Below are 25313 nucleotides of genomic sequence, written 5' to 3' on the forward strand. Positions count from 1 at the left end.
CGAGGTATACAGTGGGCAAGCTAACTGAGGGAGATGTGACTGAAATTGTTTTATTGACTTCTTAACTGCAGAAAGGAAAACTGACTGGGTGTATAAGCACATTGAACAGCACACTCCGTACAGGAGGTGGCGGTATGCAGTAAAAGCAGGCTAACTTACGAAAGAAGATGTCTGGTAAACATGGCACATTCAAGTCAACGCGGTGATCGAAATTTTCCAGTAAAGCTCCGAATTCCCAGCTACAAAGACGCAAGTGTAAGCAATCGAAAGGGGTGACTATGACAAACTGTAGACATTAATATTAGCATTGTATATAGCTGAAGTCATTAAGTCATACGCATAGAAGTTTCCGAGTCGACGCGAACGCAGCAGTAAATTCAACCACACCAGAAGGTGGCAGTATTATAATATTAGCCAGTTTTAAGCGGTTTTGGCCTGTGTTTTTGTTTCACGTTGACTGTACACAACAGCTGAGGTATTTGAGGGCATGGTTTTATTATGCTAAATATTTTATCATATTTAATGAAATATGAAAGAGGTTTTACTTCAAAATGTCAAAAAGTCCCCTTTGGAATTAGCTAGCATTAACTACTTAGCAACGGTTAACTAACTTCTTACTTTGCGGTCGCCGGTACAGGTGATAGACCACAGATACAAAGAGAACTGAATTTAATTCCCATTATGATTAAGTGTTTACCCAAAGAGGTTCAGGGGAAGCTTCGCTCCGGTGTCGCTATCCCCTCGCTTCAGCAGTGTGTGGAGGAGCTGATTTTAAACAGCATCGATGCCGGGGCGACCTGTGTGGGAGTCCGAATGGACATGGAGGCATTTAAAATTCAGGTGATCGATAACGGTGCTGGGATGAGCGCCGAGGACATGGCCTGTGTTGGGAATAGATACCACACAAGTAAATGCACTTCTGTGGCGGACCTGGACAACCTCAGGTGGTATGGTTTCAGAGGGGAAGCCTTGGCGAGTTTAGTTTCTTTAGCCACACTTGTTGAAATCTCCTCCCGGACCAGATCATCTGTAAAAACACACGTTAAAATATTCAAGGAGGGGAAGGGCTTGGAGGTCTTTGAAGCAGAGGCTGCTCGACCCTCAGCGGGCACAACTGTCATCATTTGTAACTTCTTCCACAACATGCCTGTCCGAAGGAAGAGGGTTGATGCCGTCCTGGAGGGTGAGAGGATCAGGCACAGAGTGGAAGCTATTTCCCTGATGCACCCCTCTGTTTCCTTCACCCTGAAGAATGACTGCACAGGAGCCATGATGGTGCAGCTCCCGAAAGCAAGAAACACTTATCACAGGTTTGTTCAGATACATAATCTCGGGCGAGCAGAGAAGCTGGGAGAAATCAGCCACACATACAAACAGTTTGAAGTGATGGGTTACATTGGCAGAGAGGGCCACTACAACAACAGCTTACAGTTCCTGTATGTGAATGAAAGACTGCTGTTGAAAACACGTATTCACAAGCTGCTGAATGTTCTCCTGCGCCGACTGACCAGTTCGAACCAGAAGAATGACAGTCCGGATGGGCAGTCTGTCATCAGAAGTCCAAAGCACAAGCGAAGCCAAGATCTGTATGGAGTGTATATCATCAATATTAAATGCTCTTACTCGGAGTATGACATTTCCCTCGAGCCTGCCAAAACTCTAATAGAGTTCAAAGACTGGGATGGCATTTTGCTCTGTGTTGAAGAAGCAGTGAAAGCTTTCCTGAGGAGGGATAACTTGGTGGCTGTCATTACTCAAGACGACTTGGACTATGCATCTCCAAGAGTGTTTGGAACTGGCAAAACAGAACCAGAAGAGAACGGTGACAAAGGTGGCCAAACAGCTACCACTATTTCTACAATGGACTGTAGCGTTGGCACGAGACTGGCATCTGAATCTGTTCATCGTAATCACACAGGTGACAGTGTTTCTAAAGATGGTGTTTGCCTGGAGGCTAGATCGGATAAAAGTGAACAACCAGGCCAGCAAAAGATAAGTACAAATGAGTTGCAAAGTGTACACAGTGAAAAATGTTTAAACAATGCATGTAGCGATGAGCTGATGTCTGATCTGGCTACAGTGGAACCTTTATCTTATAAAATTAATAAAGAAGTAGAGCCCGCATATAGTGAAGCTGGGGAAGGTTCTAATATTTTGCATATTTCAAGAGAGCTACTTTTAAAAGAAGGAGATGACAGCTTCATTCAACAAGCCCAGCCTGCTTTAAACTACACTGAGAGAATAGTACCTGACTGTCAGGATACAAGCTGCCATGCACAGACTTTAGTAAGTAAGAGAAAGATCAGATTGTCTGATCAATATATTCAAGAGCGTCTGCAGAGTTGGGACCTTTTGCAAAACAATAGGCCAGTATTTCAGGAGGAAAGTTTAACAGTAAAATCTGAAGAAAAAGCTTCTGTTGCGAAACGCAAAATCTCACTAGACACAAGCAGATCTTCTCAGAAACAATACAGAGACTCTTCCTCTGTTGTCCCCTCAAAGATTTCCAAGATAATTTCATGCCATAAATTGTCTGGATCTCTTGACAAGTTTCGACGAACGTGTGTTAAATCTGGTGAACTCGAATCACAGTTACCCAAGGCTCATTTGAAGAACGACACTCCTCAGACAGACCGCGTTGTTTTGAATACATCAATTTTCCAGGAAGTTCAACAAGAAGATGAGATGCAGGACAAAGATGAGGCAAAGAACAGCCTCCAAAGCCTGCCAACTCTCTCTATTTTCACTAAGATAAAACCAGAATCAGCACAGAACCAAGGTAAAAAATCTTTGGCAGCTAAACTCCGTCATTTGAAACAACATGGGACTGATGATTCAGAGGTATCATTGGATTTTTCCAGAAGCATCTCAAAGGATACTATCTGTGTCAGTACTGGAATTGACAGTAACCAAGATAGCAATGAGATTCCCTGTGACCCTGAGTTCAATATGAGGCCAGCCTCAGGTTGCATTTTAAACCCTGAACTTGCTATGAATGAAGAGGCTATCACATCGAGCGACTGGCTCCAGCAGTACGACGCATCTGTCGGAAAGACGGTTTATGTGAACAGAGTGACCGGGCTCAGCAAATATGAGGACCCAGCTATGGAGGAAACTCAAGTGCGCTGCACGTCTGATGTCACCAATATAGCAGTTAGTGTCATTTCTGAAATGGGTAAGTTAGCACACAAAATTGCACATATGCACATTAATACAGATAATTTGTTTACTGTTTTAATGCATGCCGTCATGTCCATGTAGGGATGGAATACAGGTGTTACCCATTTCAGGTGGATCTAGTGTTGCCATTCCTGCCTAAATCCAGACCAGAAAGGGTGATTAGATCAGGGCCTGATTGTAGAGGTACCTCACAGATTTATAAGCGTGTAGGCTGTAAGGTCATGACCTCAGATAATGTACAAAATGCAGTTGATAATTTGCAGCCTTTTATTATCTCGTCTTTACAGGTGATGTTGGTGAAAGCTCAAACTCGCTTTTTTCATTGTACTCAAAATGGAATAATCCCGTGTTTGTCCGCCCTCCAATGGTAATGAAAACACATTTTTACTTTGTATTAACTCGATTTAGTAATGACTCGAACTGATTGGCTCATAGCAAAACACAAAGTCAGATTTCACTTCGGTGGTTTTGTTTTTGATACTACATCATCCCTCCACAGGTCGGTGTGGATATTTCCAGTGGACAAGCTGACGGACTGGCCGTAAAGATCCACAACGTCCTTTTTCCATACCGCTTCTCTAAGTCCATGATTCACTCCATGAAGGCAAATTAATCTCTCAGCTGTTACCACTTTTTATTAGCAGTTTTACAAATTTCAGTAAAACGCTGTCATAAAGCTGTGATGCAATTCTCCTATAGGTTATTCATCAGGTGGATAAAAAGTTTCTTGCGTGCCTTATTAGTACTAAGGATGACGAGCTGGTGGAACACACTGAAACTAAAGGTGAAGTTAGAAACATTAAATCTTTGTCATTTATTGTTTTCTTGAGACATGTTTGTTTATTTATTTGTACATTTTCAATTACAAAACAGGAAACCTGTTGGTGCTGGTAGATCAACATGCTGCACATGAAAGAGTGCGACTTGAAAATTTAATTGCAGGTAAAAAAAAGAAGAAGAAGTGAACAGTAGTTTAGTTTTGTTATTGAAACACTGATAATGCTGTTAATAGGTGCTTATTGTAATTCTGCAGTCATAGCTGTTTGTGCTGTCACAGATTCATATGCAGATGACCCAGATGTCCCAGGAGAGAGATGCCTGTGTACTTCAACCATTTTGCCACCTCTTGGGATCAGTCTAACAGAAGAGGAGATAAGGCTGCTTAGGTATGGAAATCTATTGGGTGTATTGGGCAACAAGCAAAGAGGGAAAGCCTGCAAAGACAGAATACATATAGTAAATATCTTCCAACACCCCTCATTTCTTCATATTTTGTTAGGAAAATGGGAAATGGGTGCAGTTGTTTATTGAAAATGTTCATGGAAATGGAGTATATGAGGCAAAAACAGAGTTTGTAAAGTTGTGATAATATTTGGTGACCACTTTTATCCTTAAGAATGGCCTGAAGTCTTTTAAGCAAGCTTTTCTTTCTTTAAGTAGTCTTCAGGAAGGATTTTCCAGACTTATTGAAGGACGTTCTTTGGATGTTGGCTGCCTTTTGTTCTGTTCTCTGTCAAGATGGTCCCACACTGCTTCAGTAATGTTGTAGTCCTCTAGGGAGGCCGGTCCATGAATGATAGTGTTCCAGCATATATTTTTTTTCTATCCAGGCATGTTTTTACTGTATTGGCAGTGTGTTTGGAGTCATTGTCATTCTGAAAAACAAAGTGCCTAGAGATACAATTTAATAAATGGTCAAGTATACTACTTTATTGTATTTTTTGCACCACATGCTTAAGCTTTGTAGACTAGCAGTAGTACATAGAGTTTGTGTTCAGATGTTATTTAGTTAGTACTCATAGACTGTTCTTGTATTTTCCTACAGGTCCTGTCAGCCACATCTAAGGAGTTTGGGCCTGGAAGTTCATTTTTCACGGGCAGCAGATCTAAAAGTGTTTGTCGGGAAAGTGCCATTGTGTTTTATGGAAAAAGAGAGTAATGAGCTGAGGCGAGGAAGACCATCTGTTATAAAGCCAATTGCTGAGGTAAAACTGTTTACTGTTTCACTGTTTTTGCTAAGTGAGGCTTTTACAAAGCTGTTCTCTGATATGTACCGCTTAATTTTATCTGACAGGAGTATCTTCAAGAGCAGATTGAGGTAAGCTAGTTTTTTTTCTGTTTTCCTATGTACTAAAGTTCTGTGATGCACAATGGTATGTACTATTTGCTTTGGAGTAATATATTTGGTTTGGTTTGGTCTTTTTTCATTCCCCAGCTACTCCGCTCAACAGGTAGAGTGAGAGGAACTTTGCCTCTCACTGTTCTGAAAGTGCTCGCCTCACTGGCATGCCACGGTAAAGACAATCAGCTTCTCTCAGGCCTTGAATATATTTTTTCTGTGATTCTGAGCCTGAAATCTTTATGCTTGTTATTTTTATACATGCTTGCATTGAACAGGTGCCATCAAATTCAACGACACCCTAAGTAGAGATGAATGCCACAGCTTGGTGGCATCCTTGTCTGCCTGCCAGCTGCCCTTCCAGTGTGCTCATGGCCGTCCATCTATTGTTCCCCTCGTAGACGTCCTTCATTTGGACAAAGACCACACGGTACCAGAACACATTGCACATTTGAACTCTGGACTAAAAGTCAGATTCAAGGAAATGTCCAGTGCAATATTGTGATGATGACTAAGTATTGTTGTCCTTGCAGGAAGTCCAGAAACCCAATCTCCGAAAGTTGAGAAGAATGTATAAAGCATGGAAGCTATATGGGAATGCTTAAGGGTGTGTATTTTGTTTTTAAATGTGTTGTTTTGTTTCTAAGAAGAAAAAAAAAGATTCATAACTTATTAAATGGTTCAGATATTCCTGTTTCTTTGCCCAAATTCTATGGCTCAAGCTTTTTTCTTGTAATCTAAAGCAACAGAAAGTCATAGTAAGATATATACAGCACTGTGAAAGCCTGTTTGCCCTCTTACACACTACTTAGTTTTTTGCATATTTATCACACTTAATGTTTCAGATCATCAAACTAATTTTAATATTAGACAAAGATAATCCAACTAAATATAAAATGCTGTTTTCAATTAATTACTTTATATGTTGAGGGGGGGAAGCTATCCAAACCTCTCTGGCCACATATAAAAAGGACTGTAAGTATAACGTATGTAACATGATTTGAGTAACAGTAAGTTTTGTTAGCTGTAGTAGTTTGGATTTTATCGTGTGGCGCTCACAATGTTATAAATGTCAGTGCTATGAAAATCCTTCACATCTTTGCTTCCACATGCGCATCATGTTCAGTTTAACAACTTTATTCTGGGAGTTTTCAGTTCCCACAAACATTTTTTGCCTATTATGTTACTTCACAAAAAAATTGCTGATAGCTCATTGAGATATGATTTATTTAAAATAATAGATATTACTATAAGAAATTCTTATAATTAATTCTTTTTGGCAGACTCAACAAGGTGCTGGAAACATTCAAGATTGTTGACCATAGTAATATGATAGCATTACACAGGTCATTTGAGTATGGGGACACGAGTGTCATGTTCAAGAAACCAGTTTGATATGATTTAAGCTTTGTGACATGGTGCATTAACGTGCTTGAATCAGCCACCAGGAGATGGTGCACTGTGGTCATAAAGGGATGATCATAATCAGTAACCGTACTCTGGTAGGCTGTGCCATTTAAATAATTCCCAGTTGGAGCAAAGGGGTACAAAGTGAATTAATAATAATTGGAGAGCTATGTTTAATTGTCTTAAAATGTATAGCAGCTTTTGGGTGTCTTTGCAGGCCTCCGCGCCTTGCAGCAGCACATTCTTGCAGACATGTTCTAGAGTTGGGCGGCAGAGAGACTTGAAGCGAGAGCGCTGTCGGGTACAGTAGGCGCACAGCATCGACGCAGCGCTGCTCCTTTGTTGTGATTGGAGTATTGAGCAGCTGTGTTGCAGACCCCTTCTTCCCCCACAGTTCCGGGTCATGCCACGTGACTTGCCCGCCCCCACATGTCCCTCCCAAGTAAACAATTCAGCATCATTTCATTATGTCTGTGAACAATCCCTGATTCTTATCATCGGGGGGGGGGGGGGGGGAAAGCCTGAGCTCGACAACAGATGCCTGTCACACAGCTAAAACCTCCCAGCATAGTCCGCATTTTATCAATGTGAAATGGCGAATGGAGATGAGATGGGTTTTTGGATTCGGATAAATTATGGAGCTAAATATAAATGCGAGCTGCAGTGTGTATTTTAAAATGGTCGAGCAAAACATGTCCACTTGACCTTGGAATCAAATGAGGTTTTATTGAAGAGGAGCCGTTTCCACCACGGCTCTATTTAACCTTTGACTAAATTGATACAGCACGGCGTTAAGTTTTTATCGCCCAGGAAATGGTTACATAGGCATATTTATAAATAGACTCGCGTTTTTCATCCCATATTGCATTAATAAGAGGCCGATAGCCATTTTTGTGAATGGGAGAGAGAGAGGGAGGGGAGGGGGGGTCTGGTCATCTTGCGGTGCCTAACTGGCGTAAATAAAAACAAACCAAAAGGGATAAAGTGTCAGATATCGCTCATGGAGTGCATATAATGGTGGATAAATGTCAACAGGATGGCCTTTTACTCCAAAATATGCCTATGTGGCTGTCAGTCTGACCCCCCTCCGCGGATGGTACAGTCTTGGTTCATTCATAAAATTCTAGCAGAGCATAAAAGGAGGGGCTTGCATTCTAGTCGTCCAGTTACCAGGTAGACTATACCTGGAGAAAAGACCCGAGCTGCTCTTCCCCAGCGGAAGGCCACAGTCATATTTGTCATTAATCAGGACTCGTGCGTGTGCGTGTGTGTGATTTTGCTTTTCTTTCTTTTTTTTTTCTTTTCTTTTTTTTTCTCCTCGTGATGTATCAAAACAACCTGACGCCTGACATGGATTCAGTCTCCCCCACCTGCCGGGCAGAGTCTCCTGTCGGGACACTCTGCCAGAAGACGCCAGAGGAGGCGAGCTCTCCAGCGTCCTCCACAGAGAGCAATGCAAAGGTATGAATGGCTTTGTTGATCATTTATTTAACACGCTACCCAGGAGGCACCCCGTTTAAAACAGATTAAAGATCACCATTTTCTCTCTCTCTCTCTCTCTCTCTCTCTCTCTCTCTCTCTCTCTCTCTCTCTCTCTCTCTCTTCTTTTTTTAAAGTGAGCCACAGACTGGATGCTCAAATGCTTTCATCTCTGTGGTGGGGGGGAGGGGGAACTGATTGATAAGATTTAAATTAACTGGATGCGGTTAATTTTGAAGCATCATATTTATATATACATATATGCCTATAAGACGTGAGACATCGGAAATCTGTGCATGTGGAAATGTGACAAAATAGCCCTGTAGGTCGGTTGTTATGATTCCGACGTCCTGGGACCAAAATGCAAGCGTGTCGATGCAGCGGTTCATTGAGAAAAATAAATCCATTCAGGAGACTCCACAGCATCTCTGCGTCAGTGTTGACGTCAGAAACAATGATAAAGTCAAATATTGATCTGGGAGAAGGCTATTTCTGGTCGGGTATATTTCAAGAAGAGACACCACATGCAGGGTGTCCTCTGTTTTAGACTATAAACAAATGATTAAGAGGCTTTTATTGATTTTCAGCATCACAATCAGAGCCACGTGAAACCTCTGGTATAAATGAATAAATGTAACTGTAGTCCTCATTGTCAGTACTATCTCTGCTTTTTCAGGAGGTCTGCCAAGACATGAGCACTGAAGACACTCCATTTGTTCCAACGGTTACAGCAATTTCCTCTACCCCAGATTTCCAGTGGATGGTCCAGCCTACGATTATTACATCTGTCTCCCCGTCTCTGGGTAGCAAGCAAGCCAATGAACCGCGAAGCTCTCACCAGGCAACACCCAAAGCGGGCGGGAGTAAGGGAAAAAATGCTGCCAGAAAGGGGAAAACAGAGCAGGTAGGTTAGCTCCGATGAAGTCTACCTGCTATTGGACAGAACAGTCAATAGTGTCAATTTGCATATGCCAATCTGAATTCCTTGTGTGCAGCCGAGCTATTGTGCATGCTCCTCTGGTGCCGTGTGCGGGCTGTGTGCCTTCCTTAGGCAGTCAATTTATATTCAGGTCACAGCAAGTCTGCAACAATAGTCTATTTTTAGACGCATTGCAGTGAAACATGCTTTTGCCACTCTTCAGAGGGCGAACTGGGAGCGGGTGTTGTGGATTAGGGGAAGAAATGGCTGGATTCTTCGTGGTAATGACTGAATTATTTCCCTTACATCCCAGCTGTCTCCTGAGGAGGAGGAGAAGAAGAGGATAAGAAGGGAGAGGAATAAAATGGCTGCAGCAAAGTGTCGCAACAGAAGGAGGGAGCTCACAGATACACTGCAAGCTGTAAGTAAACAGTGATTAATTTGCTCAGCTGTCATTTACACCTACTGCGGTGTGTTTTGCTTTTTGTTTGTTTGTTTGATTTTCCACATGGATGATTTTTTGGTGTCGATCTGTTTAAAGGAGACAGACAAGCTGGAGGAGGAAAAGGCTGCCCTGGAGACCGAAATAGCCAACCTAATCAAAGAGAAAGAACGGCTCGAATTTATTCTTGCTACACATAAGCCGGTGTGCCAGGTGTCAGAAGAGCTTGAATCCATTTTCCAAGAGTCCACAGGGTCTCCAGGCCTACCGCCCAGTCCAGACGAGGACAGGCTTCCAGAGGATGGCACGCAAGAAGCTCCATCACTCCAAGACATGGACGACCCCAGCGATCCGTCCACAGCCATCTCTGGGAACTCGAATATTTTGCTGTGTGCAAGTGCTGAAATCAACATCTGTGATCTCGAGCCCTCCCTGGACCTTAAGGAGGGGCTACTGGACAATATTTTACCCACGCTGGAGGAGAAGACTCCCATGGAGACAGCTCGATCCGTGCCAGACATAGATCTGAGTAGCTCTCTCGGGGTCTCGGACTGGGAGACTCTGTATAAGTCGGTTTCCAGCGACCTGGAGCCTCTCAGCACTCCCGTGGTCACCTCCACCCCTACCTGCAGCAGCTACCTGTCTGTGTTCACATTTGCGTGCCCTGAGCTGGACTCTCTCACAGAGGGACTAGACAGCCACAAAGGTGGAGGAAGCAAGGGCGATTCTGTCGACATCCTCAACTCTCCGACTCTCCTAGCCTTATAAAATGCAAAGAGGCGCTGATCTGTTTGATCTCTTTCTGGTCTCTCTGTTTGCAGGTTCCCGACGTTGAAATGATATGAACAACGTATGCTGTAATGCTTCAAGGAACACATTCATGAAAAGTCTTGTACATGACTAAGCAAACATATAAACTCTCTTCAGATACATAGTCAACAGAGTGATGTAGCTAAAAGCATGGCTTTTAATTTAACCGAAAGGACTGAAGTAAGTTTTGATTTTAAACGCATGCTGAAAAATTCCAAATAATTTTCAAAGCTCATATCTGATCTGTTACTAGATCTAAGCTGTAACGTGGAATTTAATGTAACAGTATGGTTTTGTGTTTTTTGGTGTCAGTAGTGTACTGATTGATGTAAATGTCTTTACATATCCATCTAAGTACCTGCGTACCTCATCAAGTGTGGTTTGACCTCATTGTTAAAATGTTGAAAGTTTTCCATGAAAACATTCAGTGCTATATACTATTATATATATAGATATATATATCTTATCAAGATGTAACTTATGATTTATTTTTTTACCTTTCAGACTTTGACTTATTTGTTTAAATTTAAAAACAAACAAACAAGTAAAATGGGCATATATTGCTTAACTATGCTGCTGAATAACTACAATAAATCTGCGTTCACAGTGGTGCTCGGTGCTGATCACTTTGTGGACTTTGAATTATGAGGGGGTTTTTCCTCCAAAGAAACTTAAAGTAAAATTCCTTTAAAATATTTCAAATACAAATATTTTTATTTTATTTGTAGTACCCTTTAGATATTTGCTGTTGAAGAAGCGGAGGTGGGAGTTCACTGTAGATCAGTGGCCGTACTGTTTTTCCAGCGCAGGCCTGCATCTGAGTCGTATTATTGTGGTTGCAGCGGCAGCAGCAGTATGCAGCCTCCCTGTTTCTTTATGGGAGGAGCGGTGCGACTTCCCCACTTCTGCCCCCACTATGTAGGCTACTTTTTTTTTCTAACATCCCTGCTTACGTTTGACTGGCATAGCCTAATTTCCGCATTCCCAAATCCTCCCAGATTGGGATCACGTTTAAAATCGGGCTGATGCAACGATTTCCACTTTTTAAAATATACTCTCGACCCTCGGCTGACCAGAAGAAAGGACATTTGTTGCACCTGGGATCAAAGTCAGGTCGGTATACAAAACTTCAGAAGTCGAGAGTTGCATATTTAATTTATTTATTTATTTATTTTTGGTACATGCTGAATAGCTTATTGGCGCGCCACACATAGGTCATAACGAGCATAGTTTGCGAAGAGGCAGCGGGCAGGTCTGATGTTTTCGATTATACGGTGCGATCGATGCATTCTCTGAATTTCTCTGTTAAAGCAAACCTGACATCTTTAGTGATCGTGCTGCAGAAAGGTCATTTTCTTTTGTTTGCATGCTCCCTTTTCATGAATCACGGCGTGCACAATTCAGAACAAAATGTTCTTGTTTTGTCTAGTCCGCCGTTTACATTAGTGCCTCGCACTGATTCTCAAAATACGGGTTATCCGAGCGGCTGTGGACGGAAAGCTGTAACATTTTATCACTGCAGGTCTCTGATGGAAACACAAAGTTACGTAAGATGGGCTTAATGCCGCACTGTAGAAAAAAAAACTTCCGCTTTCAAGTTGACCAATTCAGCTACACCACTATATAACTGGTCAAGCGATTACATTATTAAACGGCTCTAAATGTGCTTTCATGCATAGCCTGGGGGTTTCAGCATTGTAAACAAATAGTCTGGTGATAATAAACCATGACCAAGCGAGTTGTTTCTATGGGACATTCAGGATTAGCCATTAATAAAGTGACTATTAGTAGAGAAAGTTTAAAACCACCTTCGGGGCCCCTGCATCAACATTCAGATGGCAGTCACTGGCTCATAATGTGTGTTTGGGGTTTTATTTTGAGGATAGAAAAAATGATAAGCAAAAGTTACATTTGGCTTTAAGTGTTTTTGCTTTCATTTCAAGCTAAACTGCTCACACATTATTTCTCCGTTTTATCATGGCTGTTATGCTTTAATTGCAAGCAGAGTTTTTTTTTTTTATGGCCTCTCTACTTCCTCTTGGTCTTTATAACCTGAACTTTGAGGAAGTTGCAAAACTAAAAGTTATTCCCATGTGAGATTATTATGTAGCCTGTGAGTTCATGTTCTGAGGAGAGCCACTGCGATTTGACCCCCCTCTTTAATAAACATTAGTCTACACAAAGAACACAAAGCCAGATTGCTGTTTCTTGTGGTTATATATTTTAATTAGAATTTGCCTTGGTTGTTTTTGTGATGTGGGATAAAGGTACATCAGAAGTTTTTTGGGGGGATTTCATGTGACTTGGACATCCGCTGAGCTGCTGTAGTAACTTCCTGTATGTTGGGTGGCTCTCACCGTCTTTGTATATGCTGAAGTGTCCTTGTCTACATATTTGCCTGTGCAAAACTGTGGTAATGTGTTCACACAGTTAACTTTGTTTTTCAGCTAAAGAAAGCAAACTATTTTCTTAAACGTTACTGCATTATGCTATATTTTGGCTGCATAATTTCACGTCTTTATCCTCAATTTTGGCTCTCCCCCTCGATATGTCTCATATTCAGGAAATCACAGTCACCCTGTAACTATTTCTTGGCAACTGCTACCTTTAGCGCCCCTTGGAATAAAGTAGAATTTGTTTGAGTCTAGTCTTTGCAGTGTTGTTCACCTCTCTTTTTGGCCTTGTAGCATTAGATGATGTACTTTCTTGCCATGATCCCTGAAGTTTTAGAAATTGTTTTTTAGAAAATATTGCAAAATTGAATAAAAACAACATCAGTCCACCTTTTGCAAATGATTCATTGAAGCCCTCTAACAGATGGTACATAATGCACTTATATTTGTTATCAACTCATAAATGTAAAGCATTCCTGTAATGTATTCAGTTTTTTATGTGTTTTCCTTAATCTGACTTGGTTTGTTGTCTGAGTATATCTCCCGTTTTCTCCCTCTCCCGCCTAGCTGTGGTCACGACCGAGTCTGACACGATGCCAGGACAAATCCCAGATCCCTCTGTCACAGCAGGCTCCCTGCCCAGCCTGGGCCCACTGGCTGGGATCACAGCCACCACGCTGACTGACAAGCTCAAATTTGGCGACCTCCAGGAGTTTGGGACAATGCTATCACCTCTGCATTTCCTGGATAGTCTGGGGAAGAGGCCTCTAATAATCAAAACTGAGGTATAGGACACACTAAGCAGTTGATAACCGTTATCCTTTAAACTAAGGCCACGTTTTAAGTTTTTACTCAGCTTACATGTTCTTTTTAAACGTTCATTTCTAAAAAGTGGCTCCAAGGTGTGCTTTTAATGTATCTGCTGTTAAAAAAAAGGCATGGAAATTGTCTGCTAACTGTGTTTAAAATCTCGCTTCTGTATCCTAAAGAAATATGTTTGCTGTTTATATTTTATTCAACAGGACCATCTAGTGGACACAAAGGGACATGTAGTTTATAGAGCAGGTAGATTAGTAATAGTGGCAGAAGTACAGGTAGTTTTTTTAATGCTGTCCCAAAGTAGTGTTTACAAATAGAGTTAAAAACAACAACACCCTACATATATAAAACAATGAGAAGAAATGGCTTTTTATATGAACTTTCCCGCTGTGTCAGATGTCCGTGAGAAATCACGTCCTCCATACACTTGCACAGGTTTTCTTGGGGAGATTTGACTTCTCCTGCCTTAAAAAAAACACGTCGGGTTCATCAATTACCTGGCGTTCAAGGATGCTTAGGCATGCCAGACTGTGCCAGGTTAAAAAAGGCTTTTTTTCTATTTTTATGCATACCATGACTGAAACAGAAGGACTTGCACGCTAATGTAGAGGGAAAAACAAACCAAAAGGTCTTTAGTTTGGGGAAATGTCACTTTGACTTGTTTACAGTGATAGCAAAGAAGAACCCAGTAGGTTAAATACTAATATTAACACATACACATTCCCATCCTTACTCTGTTCATGGACTGCCTGCTATTGTATGGCAGATTAATTGTGCCTGAAGGTGTGTTTAAAACTCTTGTGCCTGTCTCTAGAGAGACGAGGAGGAAGAGAGGAGAAAACGAAGGCGGGAGAAAAACAAAGTGGCTGCAGCTCGCTGTCGAAACAAAAAGAAGGAGAGGACAGATTATCTACAAAAGGTGAGGCACATCTAAGGAGCCTCCTTTGCATGATTGCACACTCTCACATACTCAACTTGTGTCTCACTCTTTCCACAATTATTACTTTGTCTTCCTTCCAATCCCATGGCAGGAGTCGGAAAGGCTAGAGATGTTAAATTCCGACCTTAAAGCCCAGATCGAGGAGCTGAAGCTTGAACGACAGCAGCTGATCCTCATGCTCAACCGCCACCGCCCCACGTGTATTGTCAGGACAGACAGTGTCAAAACTCCGGAGGGTGAGGTGAGCCCCCTGCTGCAGCAGCTGGAGGCCAAGTGAAGGTTGTAGTGCGAGTTCCTACAGTTTACGATTGGGAAGAAGCAACAAACTAGCAGCACTTACGTTTGGGGCCTCGGTCGTGGAGGAGAACCAGCCACTGAGCGCTACACCACAAAATGTGGATCCACTGTGCTTAGACACTGTTTTGGCAGTTAAATCAATCTTCTTTCATAGTCTTTTTTTGTTTTGTTTTTGTTTTTTATTGTTCCTTCTTGCTTTTTCATTTATTCTTCATTTTCGTCTTCACAGGTCCAGCCACAATTAGTGTGAAAGTAAAGAAAAAAACACAGCACAACTTTTGGTAGAATTACAAGCCACACACGAGGCATTACTTTGATATATTTCCAGTAATTACACCTGTGTTTTAATGCTTTTTGTTTTGTTTTTTTGTAGTTAACCCTAAAACAGAACTGCATTCGATCAGTCAGCTGCACAGATGATTATTTGTTGCTGTGTGGGATGAAACTAAGTCACTGTTTCCATGCAGGGAAGAGGCGATACCCCAAAGAGACAGTGTTTGTAAGTTATCAGGCTACAAATAGACATCTTTGCAGCATGATGTGACCTTGACTGTCCTTCAGTTGTTAAAATACATGCAGGGAATTGTAGAAATATCATTGAAATCTGTGGGGAAATAGTTATATATGTATAAAAAAATAACTACTGGAATACATTAACCATCACATGCAGATGATTTTTTTTATTTCTGTATAAACCCACAGTCAAAGAAGCCTTTGTATCGCATAAATAACCTCAAGCATTTTTCATTTGTTGGCACAGCAGCTGAACATTTTTTCTTTATTCCATTGTTTTTTGGCGCAGGCGTCATGTATGCACATACATATATATATATACAAGTGTTTACATTGTACTTTATTTTCTGTTACCATATTGTTACTAGCAATTATGTTTATGTTTTTATTCTTTTGTATATGGTGTTATATAAGCATATAAGCTATCACAAAATCCCATTTTGTATTTCCTTAAGAAATAAATGTCTAGTTTCTTTTTTTTAAATTATTGAATAACATTTTTTTGAGTCTTGCAAAATGGAAGACGTTTTATAATAATATTTTGTGCACAAAAAAAAAAGTTTCAGGAGCAAAGTTTCTGGTAAACCCTGACATCTTGTGGTGAGCTGCAGCACAGCTCATTAACCTTCCTGCTTTATTAAGTGTGCCTATGCCAAGAGGCACACTTAAATATCTTTAAACTACTTAAAATGTATTAACTATAATATATTGCTCCATACCTCTCCACCTTTTTTAGTCATGATGGATTCTTTGTAGGTCCAGTAGTAACTAATGTGCAATAATAATAAAATACTACTTTAGATTAAATGTGGACCATCGTTTGGTTTAGACATGTAAATCATTTTTTAAATTATTGAAATAAGAAAAACACCAAATTCTCAGCATGCACGAACAAATAAGCACAAAGACGCCCGTTGTTGTTATCAGAGGGGATTTAACACGCAGATTAAAACCGCAGTGGCTGAGGCAAAAGGAACTAAAGCTTCAGGAGAGAAGTAGGCTGACAGCAACGTTACTGTAAGTTAGCTGAGCTCCGAGTGGGTGTTTTTTGCGGCATAGTGATAATTTGCTGTGTTGCAACAGGGGATGAAGTCGAAACATGCAACAGTACTGACATGAGCAGCTCAGACAGACTGCACTGTGTCGTCTTCAGAGGTTATCTCTGCTCTGTCATGTTGAGGGTTTCTCTCAGAGCTCCCGAGGAACAGCCACTGTCATTTCTTATCTCAACAGCTGGGTGGAGTAAAAGTCGGTGTCAACACGTTCTTCAAAGGGAATTTCTCAGAAAGCTCAAGTGTATATACTCAGGAGCCGGTTAGACATCTCAATTAAAGGCTGATCAGTCTAAAGGGGTTCGAGGCACAGAGGAAGTCCGACAGCTGAATGGTTTTTGGCAGTGTCACGTGGAACGAAAGTGATACTTGGGTTTTTTCCCTCCTATTTTCGTTTTGTTTTTTTTGTTTTTTTTTTTCTTTATTAAAGGACATCTTAAGTAGGTTAGTGTCGCGGTGGCTGTGCTTCAGTTCAGTTCAGTTCATTTCTGGAGCAGATAATGGGGGACAGGTGCGCTCCGGATACGACGGAGAATGGTCCACACATGGGAGTAATAGGTCCAGCTGCCGCGGACCCCATTGAACACAGCGGGATCATAAACAGGGAGAGCGACTTGGGGGTCACTACGCGTCTATACAGGAGGCGATGGATGATAGTGTTCCTCTTCAGCTCTTACTCTCTGATCAACGCTTACCAATGGATCCAATACGCGATCATCAGCAACATAATTATGAAGTTCTACAAGGTGGAAGCCTTCGCGGTGGACTGGCTGTCTATGGTCTACATGCTCACATACATCCCCTTCATTTTCCCAGTCACCTGGCTCCTGGATATTAAGGGACTGCGGGTCACAGCGCTGATTGCGAATGCGCTCAACTGCGCCGGGACGTGGATAAAGGTGGCCAGTGCCAAACCGAGCCTATTCTGGGTCACCATGCTTGGACAGTTTATGAGTTCCTTTGCCCAGGTTTTCATCCTCGGGATGCCCTCCCGCCTGGCGTCGGTGTGGTTCGGAGCGAATGAGGTTTCCACCGCCTGCTCCATTGGAGTTTTTGGCAACCAGGTGAGTTAACACAGGGAGTCGGTTAAACAGACCTCAATTTCTGTTTGTTGCGTAAAACCCATGAAAAATAATGCCTAATATCTGGTACATTTATAGACATTAGTAACTTGGAGTAGACTGGCTCAATGAACATCTTAGAGTGGAATCAATTTAAATATTTCCATTTGGGCCCAGCTGACTTAATCTTATCCTTCCAACTTTATAGAACAATAAGTTATGGATTTAATCAAATGCAAATGTTAGGCTGTATAAAACTAGACGTTTTGATAAAGCTTGTAAATAATGATAGAAATGTGCCAATAATGATATTCTGCTTCTTTGGCTATGTTTTTCCTGGTGCCTGGTTCCTGTTGTTTTTGTTGTTGTTGTTGTTGTTGTTGTTGTTTTTTGGGGGGGGGGCATTAATTTGCGCTGTGATAAATATCAGGTGTGTTTTCTTCACTTTCTGCAGGCAGTGAACTGTGGGTTTTGGGGGGTCCCTCTGTGTCACCTGGTATACTTCTTTGTCCACCAGGCAAAGAGGCCCTGACTAAATCTGATCTGTAAAAACTGAAGGAATTTGTTTTTGATTGTTCGAAAACAGTGTGAGTGATGGATGCACCCACTACACCAGTTATATTTAAACCGCACCGTCAATATCAATGAATTGCCATTGCAGTGGTTATTTCTATTTGGGCGTGTTGTCCTTAATTGGCAAACCAAATGGGGGAGACTGGGTATATTTGTAAAATTAAGAGAGTTGTAGCACCGCCAATCCCACCAATCAGAGATGAGATAGGACTCATATGGTCACTTCGGTGTCTACCCACTTCCATTCCTGATTTCATATGATGATTGACATGGCAGGAAACAACTGCGTGTAGATTTTTATTGGGGGGGGGGGGGGAGGAGAGTACAAAAGTAATTGTTTTGACCAGCACTAAACTTTGTTTATTATCCAAATCCCAAAACCAAATTCAGTGTATTTATGTAGCACATTTAAAAACAGAAAGTTTGCCCAAAGTGCTGTACAGAAACAAAAGGATAAAACACAAGATAAAACCACTGCACTCACATAAAAACATAATAATACACATGATAAACATATCAACTCACACCAGTCTGAACGCTATTGAAAAAAGGTGTGTTTTCAAAATGAAGATCCCTGTCTAATATTTAAAGGCAGCGTATTCCAAAGTTTGGGGGCCATAATTGAAAAGGCTCGTTCTCCTCTACATTTTAGCCTAGATTGATTTTGGGACAACCAACAGCAGCTGGTCAGCTGATCTGAGGGTCCGCGAAGGAATCTAAGGCTGAAGTAACTCAGAAAGGTATGGGGGAGCAAGACCATTAAGGCATTTATAAATCAGCGCTTTGAAATCAATTCTGTCATGAACAGGAAGCCAATGAAGAGAAGACAGGATTGGTGCCTGTGGGTACCAGTCAAGAGGTGGGCAGCAGCATTTTGAACGAGCTGAAGACGTGCAACAGATCCTTGGCTGACTCCAACATAAAGTGCATTACAGTAGTCAAGCCGAGTTGAAATATAGGCATGTATTACCTTCTCCATGTCACGTCTTGACAAAACTGGCTTCAGCTTTGCTATTTGCCTCAACTGGAAAAAGCTTTTTTGCAACACAGAACTAATATGTTTGTCCAATTTAAAATCTGCGTCCATAATGACTCCCAAATTTGTCACATGCTATTTGATATAATACCCTAGCCAACCACAATTCCCAAGCGGGTTGCATGAAATATTATTAGGTCTAAATACAATCACCTCCGTTTTACTCTCATTGAAACTCAAAAAGTTCAGAGCCATCCAAGCTTTGACATCTTCAAGGTAGTTCAAAAAAATTGGATGGAGCCTGGGCCATTTGGTGCTAAAGGCAAATACATTTGGCAGTCGTCTGCGTAGCAGTGAAAGGATATTTTGTGTTTTCTGAAAATAGACCCCAAAGGGAGCAGAAAACAAATGTCGGCATTTTATGTAAAAGTCTGAAAACTAGTGCAAAAATTAATTGAGTTACAGATGCTAAAGCAAACAGCCAGTCTCCCCTACATGTGTTTGCAAACATGTGAAATGACACTGTGCACACAGGATGTTTAACCGGTTCTTTTAAGATGATCTGCCCGCTCTGTGGCTACATCTCCACTGAATTTTATTCTTGTTTACTTTGCACAAGCTGATGATCACTTCACATCCTTACAAGTCACTTAATACAAGTCCTGTACCCAGAATCCTTGCAAGCTACAGAGAACTAGTTTACTTACTGATATACAGGATAGTGTTTTCATATGTGACAGTAACACAGACCCACCAATGTTTAAGTACCTTTTTACAGTGTAGTTTGAGGGATTTGTGAAGAAAAATTATCAATTCTATTCAATTCAGTTTTATTTATATAGCGCCAAATCACAACAGAAGTCGCCTCAAGTCGCCTTCTGAAGAGTATAATATAAAAAAAGAATTCTAAACTTAAATAGTAAACTTTTCACTGCACTCGATGCAGCCTTGTCAAAATCGGAGTACACTCGATGATTAAATAGTTTATAGAACCACCTTTAGCAGTGATAGGTTGATGTAATCAGTTGCTATGGAATTTTATCAGTCTCGTATCACTCTGAAGGAATTTCCACTCTTTTTTACAGCATTGCTTCAGTTCATTGGGGTTTGAGGACATTCATTTCTGCAAGGTCCCACGATCAGACTGAGGTCTGGACTTTAACCGGGTCATTGCAACACCTCGATTCTTAAATTTTTCTGCTATTTTGTTGTGAATTTGCTGCTGTGCTTATTTTGGGATGATTGTCTTGTTTCATAAATCAATTTTGGCCAAGCTTTCAGTCAGACAAATGGTCTCATGTTTGCATACTTTAGCATAGAGAGTGGTTCATAGTTGACTCATTGACTGCAAGTGCAAAGTCCTGTGCCAGCAAAACAAGCCCGAATCAACAACCTGCCACCACTGAACTTGACAGTTGCTATAAGGTGTTTGTGCTGTTGTGCTATGTTTGGTTTACACTGCGCATCACAGTCAAATAGCTCCAATTTTGGCTTGTCTGTCCAAACGATATTATTCCAGTAATTTTGTGGTTTGTTCAAATGCAACATTTGGAAAAGTACATGTTGTCTGTTAGGAGTCCTCCCTTAAATGTTGCGTCATTAGAAAGCCTTGCTTGTGCTCTTGACAGTAGGATTCATATAGATTGCATAAATTGTACTTAACGTAGAGATTATGCTCGCCTCAGAGGACAAGGATGAATTGCTGGGAGGATAGAAATATATTTTTAAAAAATCCCCCCGAGCGTGAGATTTGACAGGTGGGGCAACTGTAAAGTCAGGTTTCCAATTAGAGGTAACGAGATAAGCGATAACTCTTTATTGTCATTCCTCAGTCTAGTACAATAGTACAACAAAATTGGAAACTGTCCCACTCGGCATTACGCACAACACAACACAACAAAAACAAGACAACACAGTAACTTAACTTAATAAATAAAAAGAAATAAAAAGAATGACTGTATGAATAAAAAGAATGAGTCTATGTTTTTATTTCACATTGTTATTATTATTATTATGTTATGGGCCCCCCAAAAAGTCCAGGGAGGTAGCCAATCAGGTCAACTGTTAGCACTGATTAGGGCTATTGCCCTGTTGTAAAAGCTGTCCTTGAGTCTGTTTGTCCGCGACCTCAGCAGCCTGAATCTCCTGCCCGACGGCAGCAGCTTAAACACCCTGCGGATGCTGCGTGCCCTCTTGAGACAGCAAATGCTGTGCAGGTCCTTCAGATAAGGGTGAGGATGTCCAGTGATTTTTGGGCCATATTAATGACCCTCTGAAGTGCCTTTTTGTGTGCCATGGTGCAGCTGAAGAACCATACACAGATGCAGTATGTCAACAGACTTTCAGTGGAGCAACGGTAGAAGACGATTAGCAGCTCCTTCTTCAGGTCCATTTTTCTGACGGTTCTCAGAAAGTGGAGACACTGTTGGGCCTTCTTTAAAACCGCCGAGGTGTTTGAGCTCCATTGGAGGTCTGTCTATGTGCACACCCAGGAACTTAAAACTGGAGACCCTTTCCACACGCTCCCTGTTGATGCTGACAGGCTGCAGCTCAGACTTCCTCCTTCTGAAGTCGACTACCAGCTCTTTTGTCTTGGTGGTATTGAGGTCCAGGTTGTTGTCTGCACACCAATCCGACAGCCTCTGAACCTCAGACAATGGTGTCTTCAGTTGATCTAATAGCTCTGTATGTGAACTGGAGCGGGACATTAGTTAGCGATCGTGGCTCAAGAGTTGGGCGTTCGCCTTGTAATTGGAAGGTTGCCAGTTCGAGCCCCAGCTTGGACAGTCTTGGTCGTTGTGTCCTTGGGCAAGACACTTCACCCGTTGCCTACTGGTGGTGGTCAGAGGGCCCGGTGGCGCCAGTGTCCGGCAGCCTCGCCTCTGTCAGTGCGCCCCAGGGTGGCTGTGGCTACAATGTAGCTGCCATCACCAGTGTGTGAATGTGTGTGTGAATGGGTGGATGACTGGATATGTAAAGCGCTTTGGGGTCCTTAGGGACTAGTAAAGCGCTATATAAATACAGGCCATTTACCATTTATTTTTATTTCACTTAGACTTTTGTTTCAGTTTAGTTTCTGTTAGTTTCCAGAGTGGACTTCCTCATTTCAGTTTAGGTTTGTTTTTTTAATGATTAATATTCGTTTGCATTCGTTTCAGTGTTGGTTTTTCTGTTTTGTTTTTTGTAGTAATTTCTGTATGGAAAGCATATGCAAGTAAAAGTCAGTAAAGGGATTACAATAAAAAAACAGATATTGTTGAAATGAGATGACTCCCAGTGTTGTAGACATCAAAGCTACATCAGGAAAGTTGTAATAAAACATTTACCTAACGTAAAAACGATTTTGTTAGATTTAGCCAATTAAAAAAATGTGTCAGGTTTAGAAAAATATCACCGCTTGCGCTGAAATCCAACCCTTTGCTGTTTTCTTGGTTGCCCCGCTTGCCTGGACAAATGTATACTTCCTGTTGAAATACGTAAGTCACAAAGTTGTGCTGCTTGTCACGAAAAACACTTGAAGCTCCCTACCCACGAACACAAACGCCAACTATTTCATGTTTGTTTGCTGGGAGACCGGGCTGGTTTTGAACGAGGCATCCAAATGGGAAATGACGTGACCACTGTCGCCATCTTTTGCTGGGTCAGTGTATTTACTTCCACGCAGTCTTTCCCAGGTATCATAATCTCCCAGTTTTGTTTTTTGAGTGATTTGTTTACACTCTAATGTGCAAAACTTACATTAAATTAACTAAATGTTTTCGTATATCTATTTTTACACAGCTCATAACGCATCATATTGTTCCAGGAAGTACAATAAAGTCTTATTGTGATTAGGGTTGCCAACCGTCCCTTAAAATACGGAATCGTCCCGTATTGAGCTGATAAGCGACGCACTTTGTCCCGTAATACAGTGAGAATCAAAAGTAGTCTATAAATGTTAATGGAATTAACGCTTTGTTTGAAAACATAATTCCCAGCCCCTCTCCTGCTTTGTGACCAATGAGCTGACAGCACACTTATGACAATTCGAGTATGACAAGTCAGATTACCGCTCATCTCATTGGTCGAGGAAAGGTCGCTTACGGAGAAAATACCGGAAGACAACAGATGACCACAACAAGAAGCATGGCCAACAGGGAAACAAACGCCGACACTGCGGTGCAAGTCTCGGATGACAGTAAACCTAAAGCTGGGCAGACACTGTGCTAGGGCTGCACGATTTTGCATAAAATGAGAATCACGATTTTTTGGCTTAGAATTGAGATCACGATTCTCTCACGATTTTCTTTTCCAGTATAAATATTTATTGCACTTATTAACTGCACATCAACTTCGTAACAGTTAAGACTGAACATAAAAACAATAAATAAACATAAAAACAACAAATGTCTCACGTTTTGTTGTTGCCGCAAAATGTTGTACTGCTTGAAATTCCGTCTCCACCGTTGCTCGACGCTGCGTGTATAGAGCAGGTAGTGCAACAATAGAAAAATAGTTGCGGGACGGCACTGTGTAGCGTTTGTCTAGGGTGTTGATCATTTTCCTAAATCCCTCGTTTTGCACAGTGTTGATGGGAGCCATATCTTTGGTCAGGTGATAAGTGATAGCCTCCGTAATGTCTTTGTGCCTGCGGGAGTTCGACGTGTATAGGGAATGGTAAATGACCTGTATTTGTATAGCGCTTTACTAGTCCCTAAGGACCCCAAAGCGCTTTACTCAACCAGTCATCCACCCATTCACACACTGTAGCGCTGTATAAGGTTCCCGTTATTGATGTTTGGGTGGTTAACCGGGACGGATTTTCTCCTGTCACTTTCTCGTCATCCCTGAAGTGCTCTCCGTTGTTTTTTCCCTGCTAATTTTAGCATCACACGGCACAGCAGAGTACGTCCCGGATCAAAATGCGGTAAAATCGTCGTCTTTTTTTTTTTTTTTTAAATCGTTGTCATTTGGAAATGAGATCACACATAAGCATGAATTGAGATCGCGATTTTCTAACGATTAATCGTGCAGCCCTACACTGTGCGATTTTCAAACTGCACGATTGACTCGCAGGGGTTAGAAGTTGGTAGGTCACGATGCAGGGTCTCACCCGATGCTCTGATGCGACCTGAGTGCTCACACTGTGCCTCCTTAAAATGAAGGTTATAACAGAAAATCTGTCGCTCCCCCTCTCTGTCTTTCACTCACACAGACACACACCACCACCATCAACTTTGCTAAATTGCTAATGAAAAACATGATCAGGCAGCTGTGATTGAGCAGCAGTGTAAATCCAACTATTTTCACGGTTGTTGTGGTCGTGATAATTTTGTGATGCCACATCGAAAAGGCTCGGATGAGCTTTCCAAAGTTCTACAAGTTGTGCCTCCATCGCTTGTGTCCAGATCACACGCTGCACTGCCGTGCTGCGCAGTCTTTTTCACCGACGTTTACGTGTTTGCGCGTGAGCAGTGTGCTTCTCGTTACCCCACCTATACTAAACGATGCACGATGAAGGCCAAAATCGGGCCGATCACCAAATCGGTCGCACGACTCAAAAATCGTCTCAAAATGGGCCAGATTCCATGTGTCATTCTGTCTGTCTCTCAGTGTAAAGTCTGCATGCTTGTTTTGTAATTCATGTTTCCTGTTTTATTGTGAAAGTCTTTGTCTTATGTTAGTGTGTGCAGCTTAGCTCCCCCGTCTCGTTAGCCCTGATCTCTCCCAGCTGTGTCTCCCTCCTGTTGCCGATTCCCCCGTTACTACCCTGTGTATATAAGCCCTGTGTTTTCCCATGCTCAGTGTCGCGTCGTACCCTCAGAATTATGCCTGTGTGTCCTTGGGCTCAGTGTTCCAGCCTCACTCCATGTTTGTTTTTCTGCCAGCAATAAAGCTGAGGTTTTTTGTGTTTCAATTCTGTGTTTGAGTCCTGCATTTGGATCCTCATCTCTGCCTGCCCGCACACAGAGCCCTGACAGAACGACGCGACCAGTAATGGATCCAGCGGACTCACCGTGGAAGCGCAGCTCCCGTTTTGACGGGACTCTGCTAGCGCTTGGAGGGCCTCCGTGCTGCCGTTCCTCGCTGGCAGCCTACCCTTCGGCCCACTCGTCTGCTTCCTCCCCGCGGACGCCCAGGTCTCGCAGAAAACGCTCCAGCCGGTCCCGGGAGGATTACTACGAGCCTGCAAGCAATCAGCTCACGCCTGCACAAGCCTTTTACAAGATGTTAGGGATTATTATCGTGCCGCCTGACTCACCCAGCATTTCCACATCACAGCAGGAGCAGCCACAGCAGAGTCCTCCCTCGTCACATTCCGCCAGCGCCGCTCCCTCTTCAACAGGGAGGCAG

General features: G+C 42.0%; 4 protein-coding genes across 9 annotated transcripts in view; all 4 read left to right on the top strand.

The window, feature by feature from the left end:
• Positions 1-280: 280 nt before the first annotated feature.
• Positions 281-8168, top strand: mlh3 (mutL homolog 3 (E. coli)). 3 transcript variants are annotated; one of them, XM_086275919.1, is made up of 13 exons: positions 281-3175; positions 3262-3363; positions 3468-3547; positions 3680-3784; positions 3880-3964; positions 4054-4122; positions 4238-4346; positions 5006-5165; positions 5255-5278; positions 5396-5474; positions 5578-5729; positions 5833-5906; positions 8067-8168. In XM_086275919.1, exons 1-12 carry the CDS (start codon positions 682-684, stop codon positions 5902-5904), a joined length of 3531 nt encoding a protein of 1176 aa, XP_086132045.1. In that variant the 5' UTR covers positions 281-681; the 3' UTR covers positions 5905-5906; positions 8067-8168. The 3 variants fall into 3 exon arrangements, with proteins under 3 accessions (XP_086132045.1, XP_086132046.1, XP_086132044.1); XM_086275918.1 differs by lacking the exon at positions 8067-8168 and having other exon boundaries at positions 282-3175; positions 5833-5995; XM_086275920.1 differs by lacking the exons at positions 3262-3363; positions 8067-8168 and having other exon boundaries at positions 5833-5995.
• On the top strand, positions 7218-10965 carry fosaa (Fos proto-oncogene, AP-1 transcription factor subunit a). Of its 2 annotated transcripts, none has more exons than XM_086275923.1 (4): positions 7218-8167; positions 8862-9089; positions 9418-9525; positions 9646-10965. In XM_086275923.1, the coding sequence occupies exons 1-4, from the start codon at positions 8030-8032 to the stop codon at positions 10312-10314; spliced, it is 1143 nt and encodes a 380-aa protein (XP_086132049.1). In that variant the 5' UTR covers positions 7218-8029; the 3' UTR covers positions 10315-10965. The 2 variants fall into 2 exon arrangements, with proteins under 2 accessions (XP_086132049.1, XP_086132050.1); XM_086275924.1 differs by lacking the exon at positions 7218-8167 and adding an exon at positions 8484-8647.
• A 256-nt stretch (positions 10966-11221) lies between these two features.
• Positions 11222-15802, top strand: LOC147307384 (jun dimerization protein 2-like). The gene is made up of 4 exons (XM_086274300.1): positions 11222-11469; positions 13317-13534; positions 14383-14487; positions 14600-15802. The coding sequence occupies exons 1-4, from the start codon at positions 11382-11384 to the stop codon at positions 14783-14785; spliced, it is 597 nt and encodes a 198-aa protein (XP_086130426.1). The 5' UTR covers positions 11222-11381; the 3' UTR covers positions 14786-15802.
• A 116-nt stretch (positions 15803-15918) lies between these two features.
• The window catches only part of flvcr2a (FLVCR choline and putative heme transporter 2a), a 30498-nt gene continuing 21103 nt past the window's right edge, over positions 15919-25313 (top strand). For all 3 annotated transcript variants that reach the window (XM_086274294.1, XM_086274295.1, XM_086274297.1), the window contains exon 1: positions 15919-17434. In XM_086274294.1, the coding sequence (XP_086130420.1) occupies positions 16871-17434 (564 nt within the window). In that variant the 5' untranslated portion in view covers positions 15919-16870. The remainder of the gene's footprint in view (positions 17435-25313) is intronic.

Source organism: Aulonocara sp. 'chitande type north' Nkhata Bay, linkage group LG19, assembly GCF_057382095.1.
Source record: "Aulonocara sp. 'chitande type north' Nkhata Bay isolate Kocher_YH1m ecotype deep benthic linkage group LG19, A_spYH_male_GT1.1, whole genome shotgun sequence".
Classification (NCBI taxonomy): domain Eukaryota; kingdom Metazoa; phylum Chordata; class Actinopteri; order Cichliformes; family Cichlidae; genus Aulonocara; species Aulonocara sp. 'chitande type north' Nkhata Bay.

Excerpts from the sequence above, each read along its gene's own strand:
- LOC147307384 (XM_086274300.1), top strand. The coding sequence starts at position 11,382 with ATGCAACGATTTCCACTTTTTAAAATATACTCTCGACCCTCGGCTGAC. Across the intron at positions 11,470-13,316 it reads GCACCTGGGATCAAAGTCAG|CTGTGGTCACGACCGAGTCT; the intron begins GTCGGTATACAA and ends TCTCCCGCCTAG. Across the intron at positions 14,488-14,599 it reads GGACAGATTATCTACAAAAG|GAGTCGGAAAGGCTAGAGAT; the intron begins GTGAGGCACATC and ends ATCCCATGGCAG.
- mlh3 (XM_086275919.1), top strand. The coding sequence starts at position 682 with ATGATTAAGTGTTTACCCAAAGAGGTTCAGGGGAAGCTTCGCTCCGGT. Across the intron at positions 3,965-4,053 it reads GGAACACACTGAAACTAAAG|GAAACCTGTTGGTGCTGGTA; the intron begins GTGAAGTTAGAA and ends ATTACAAAACAG. Across the intron at positions 4,123-4,237 it reads ACTTGAAAATTTAATTGCAG|ATTCATATGCAGATGACCCA; the intron begins GTAAAAAAAAGA and ends GTGCTGTCACAG.
- fosaa (XM_086275923.1), top strand. The coding sequence starts at position 8,030 with ATGTATCAAAACAACCTGACGCCTGACATGGATTCAGTCTCCCCCACC. Across the intron at positions 9,090-9,417 it reads GAAAGGGGAAAACAGAGCAG|CTGTCTCCTGAGGAGGAGGA; the intron begins GTAGGTTAGCTC and ends CTTACATCCCAG. Across the intron at positions 9,526-9,645 it reads TCACAGATACACTGCAAGCT|GAGACAGACAAGCTGGAGGA; the intron begins GTAAGTAAACAG and ends ATCTGTTTAAAG.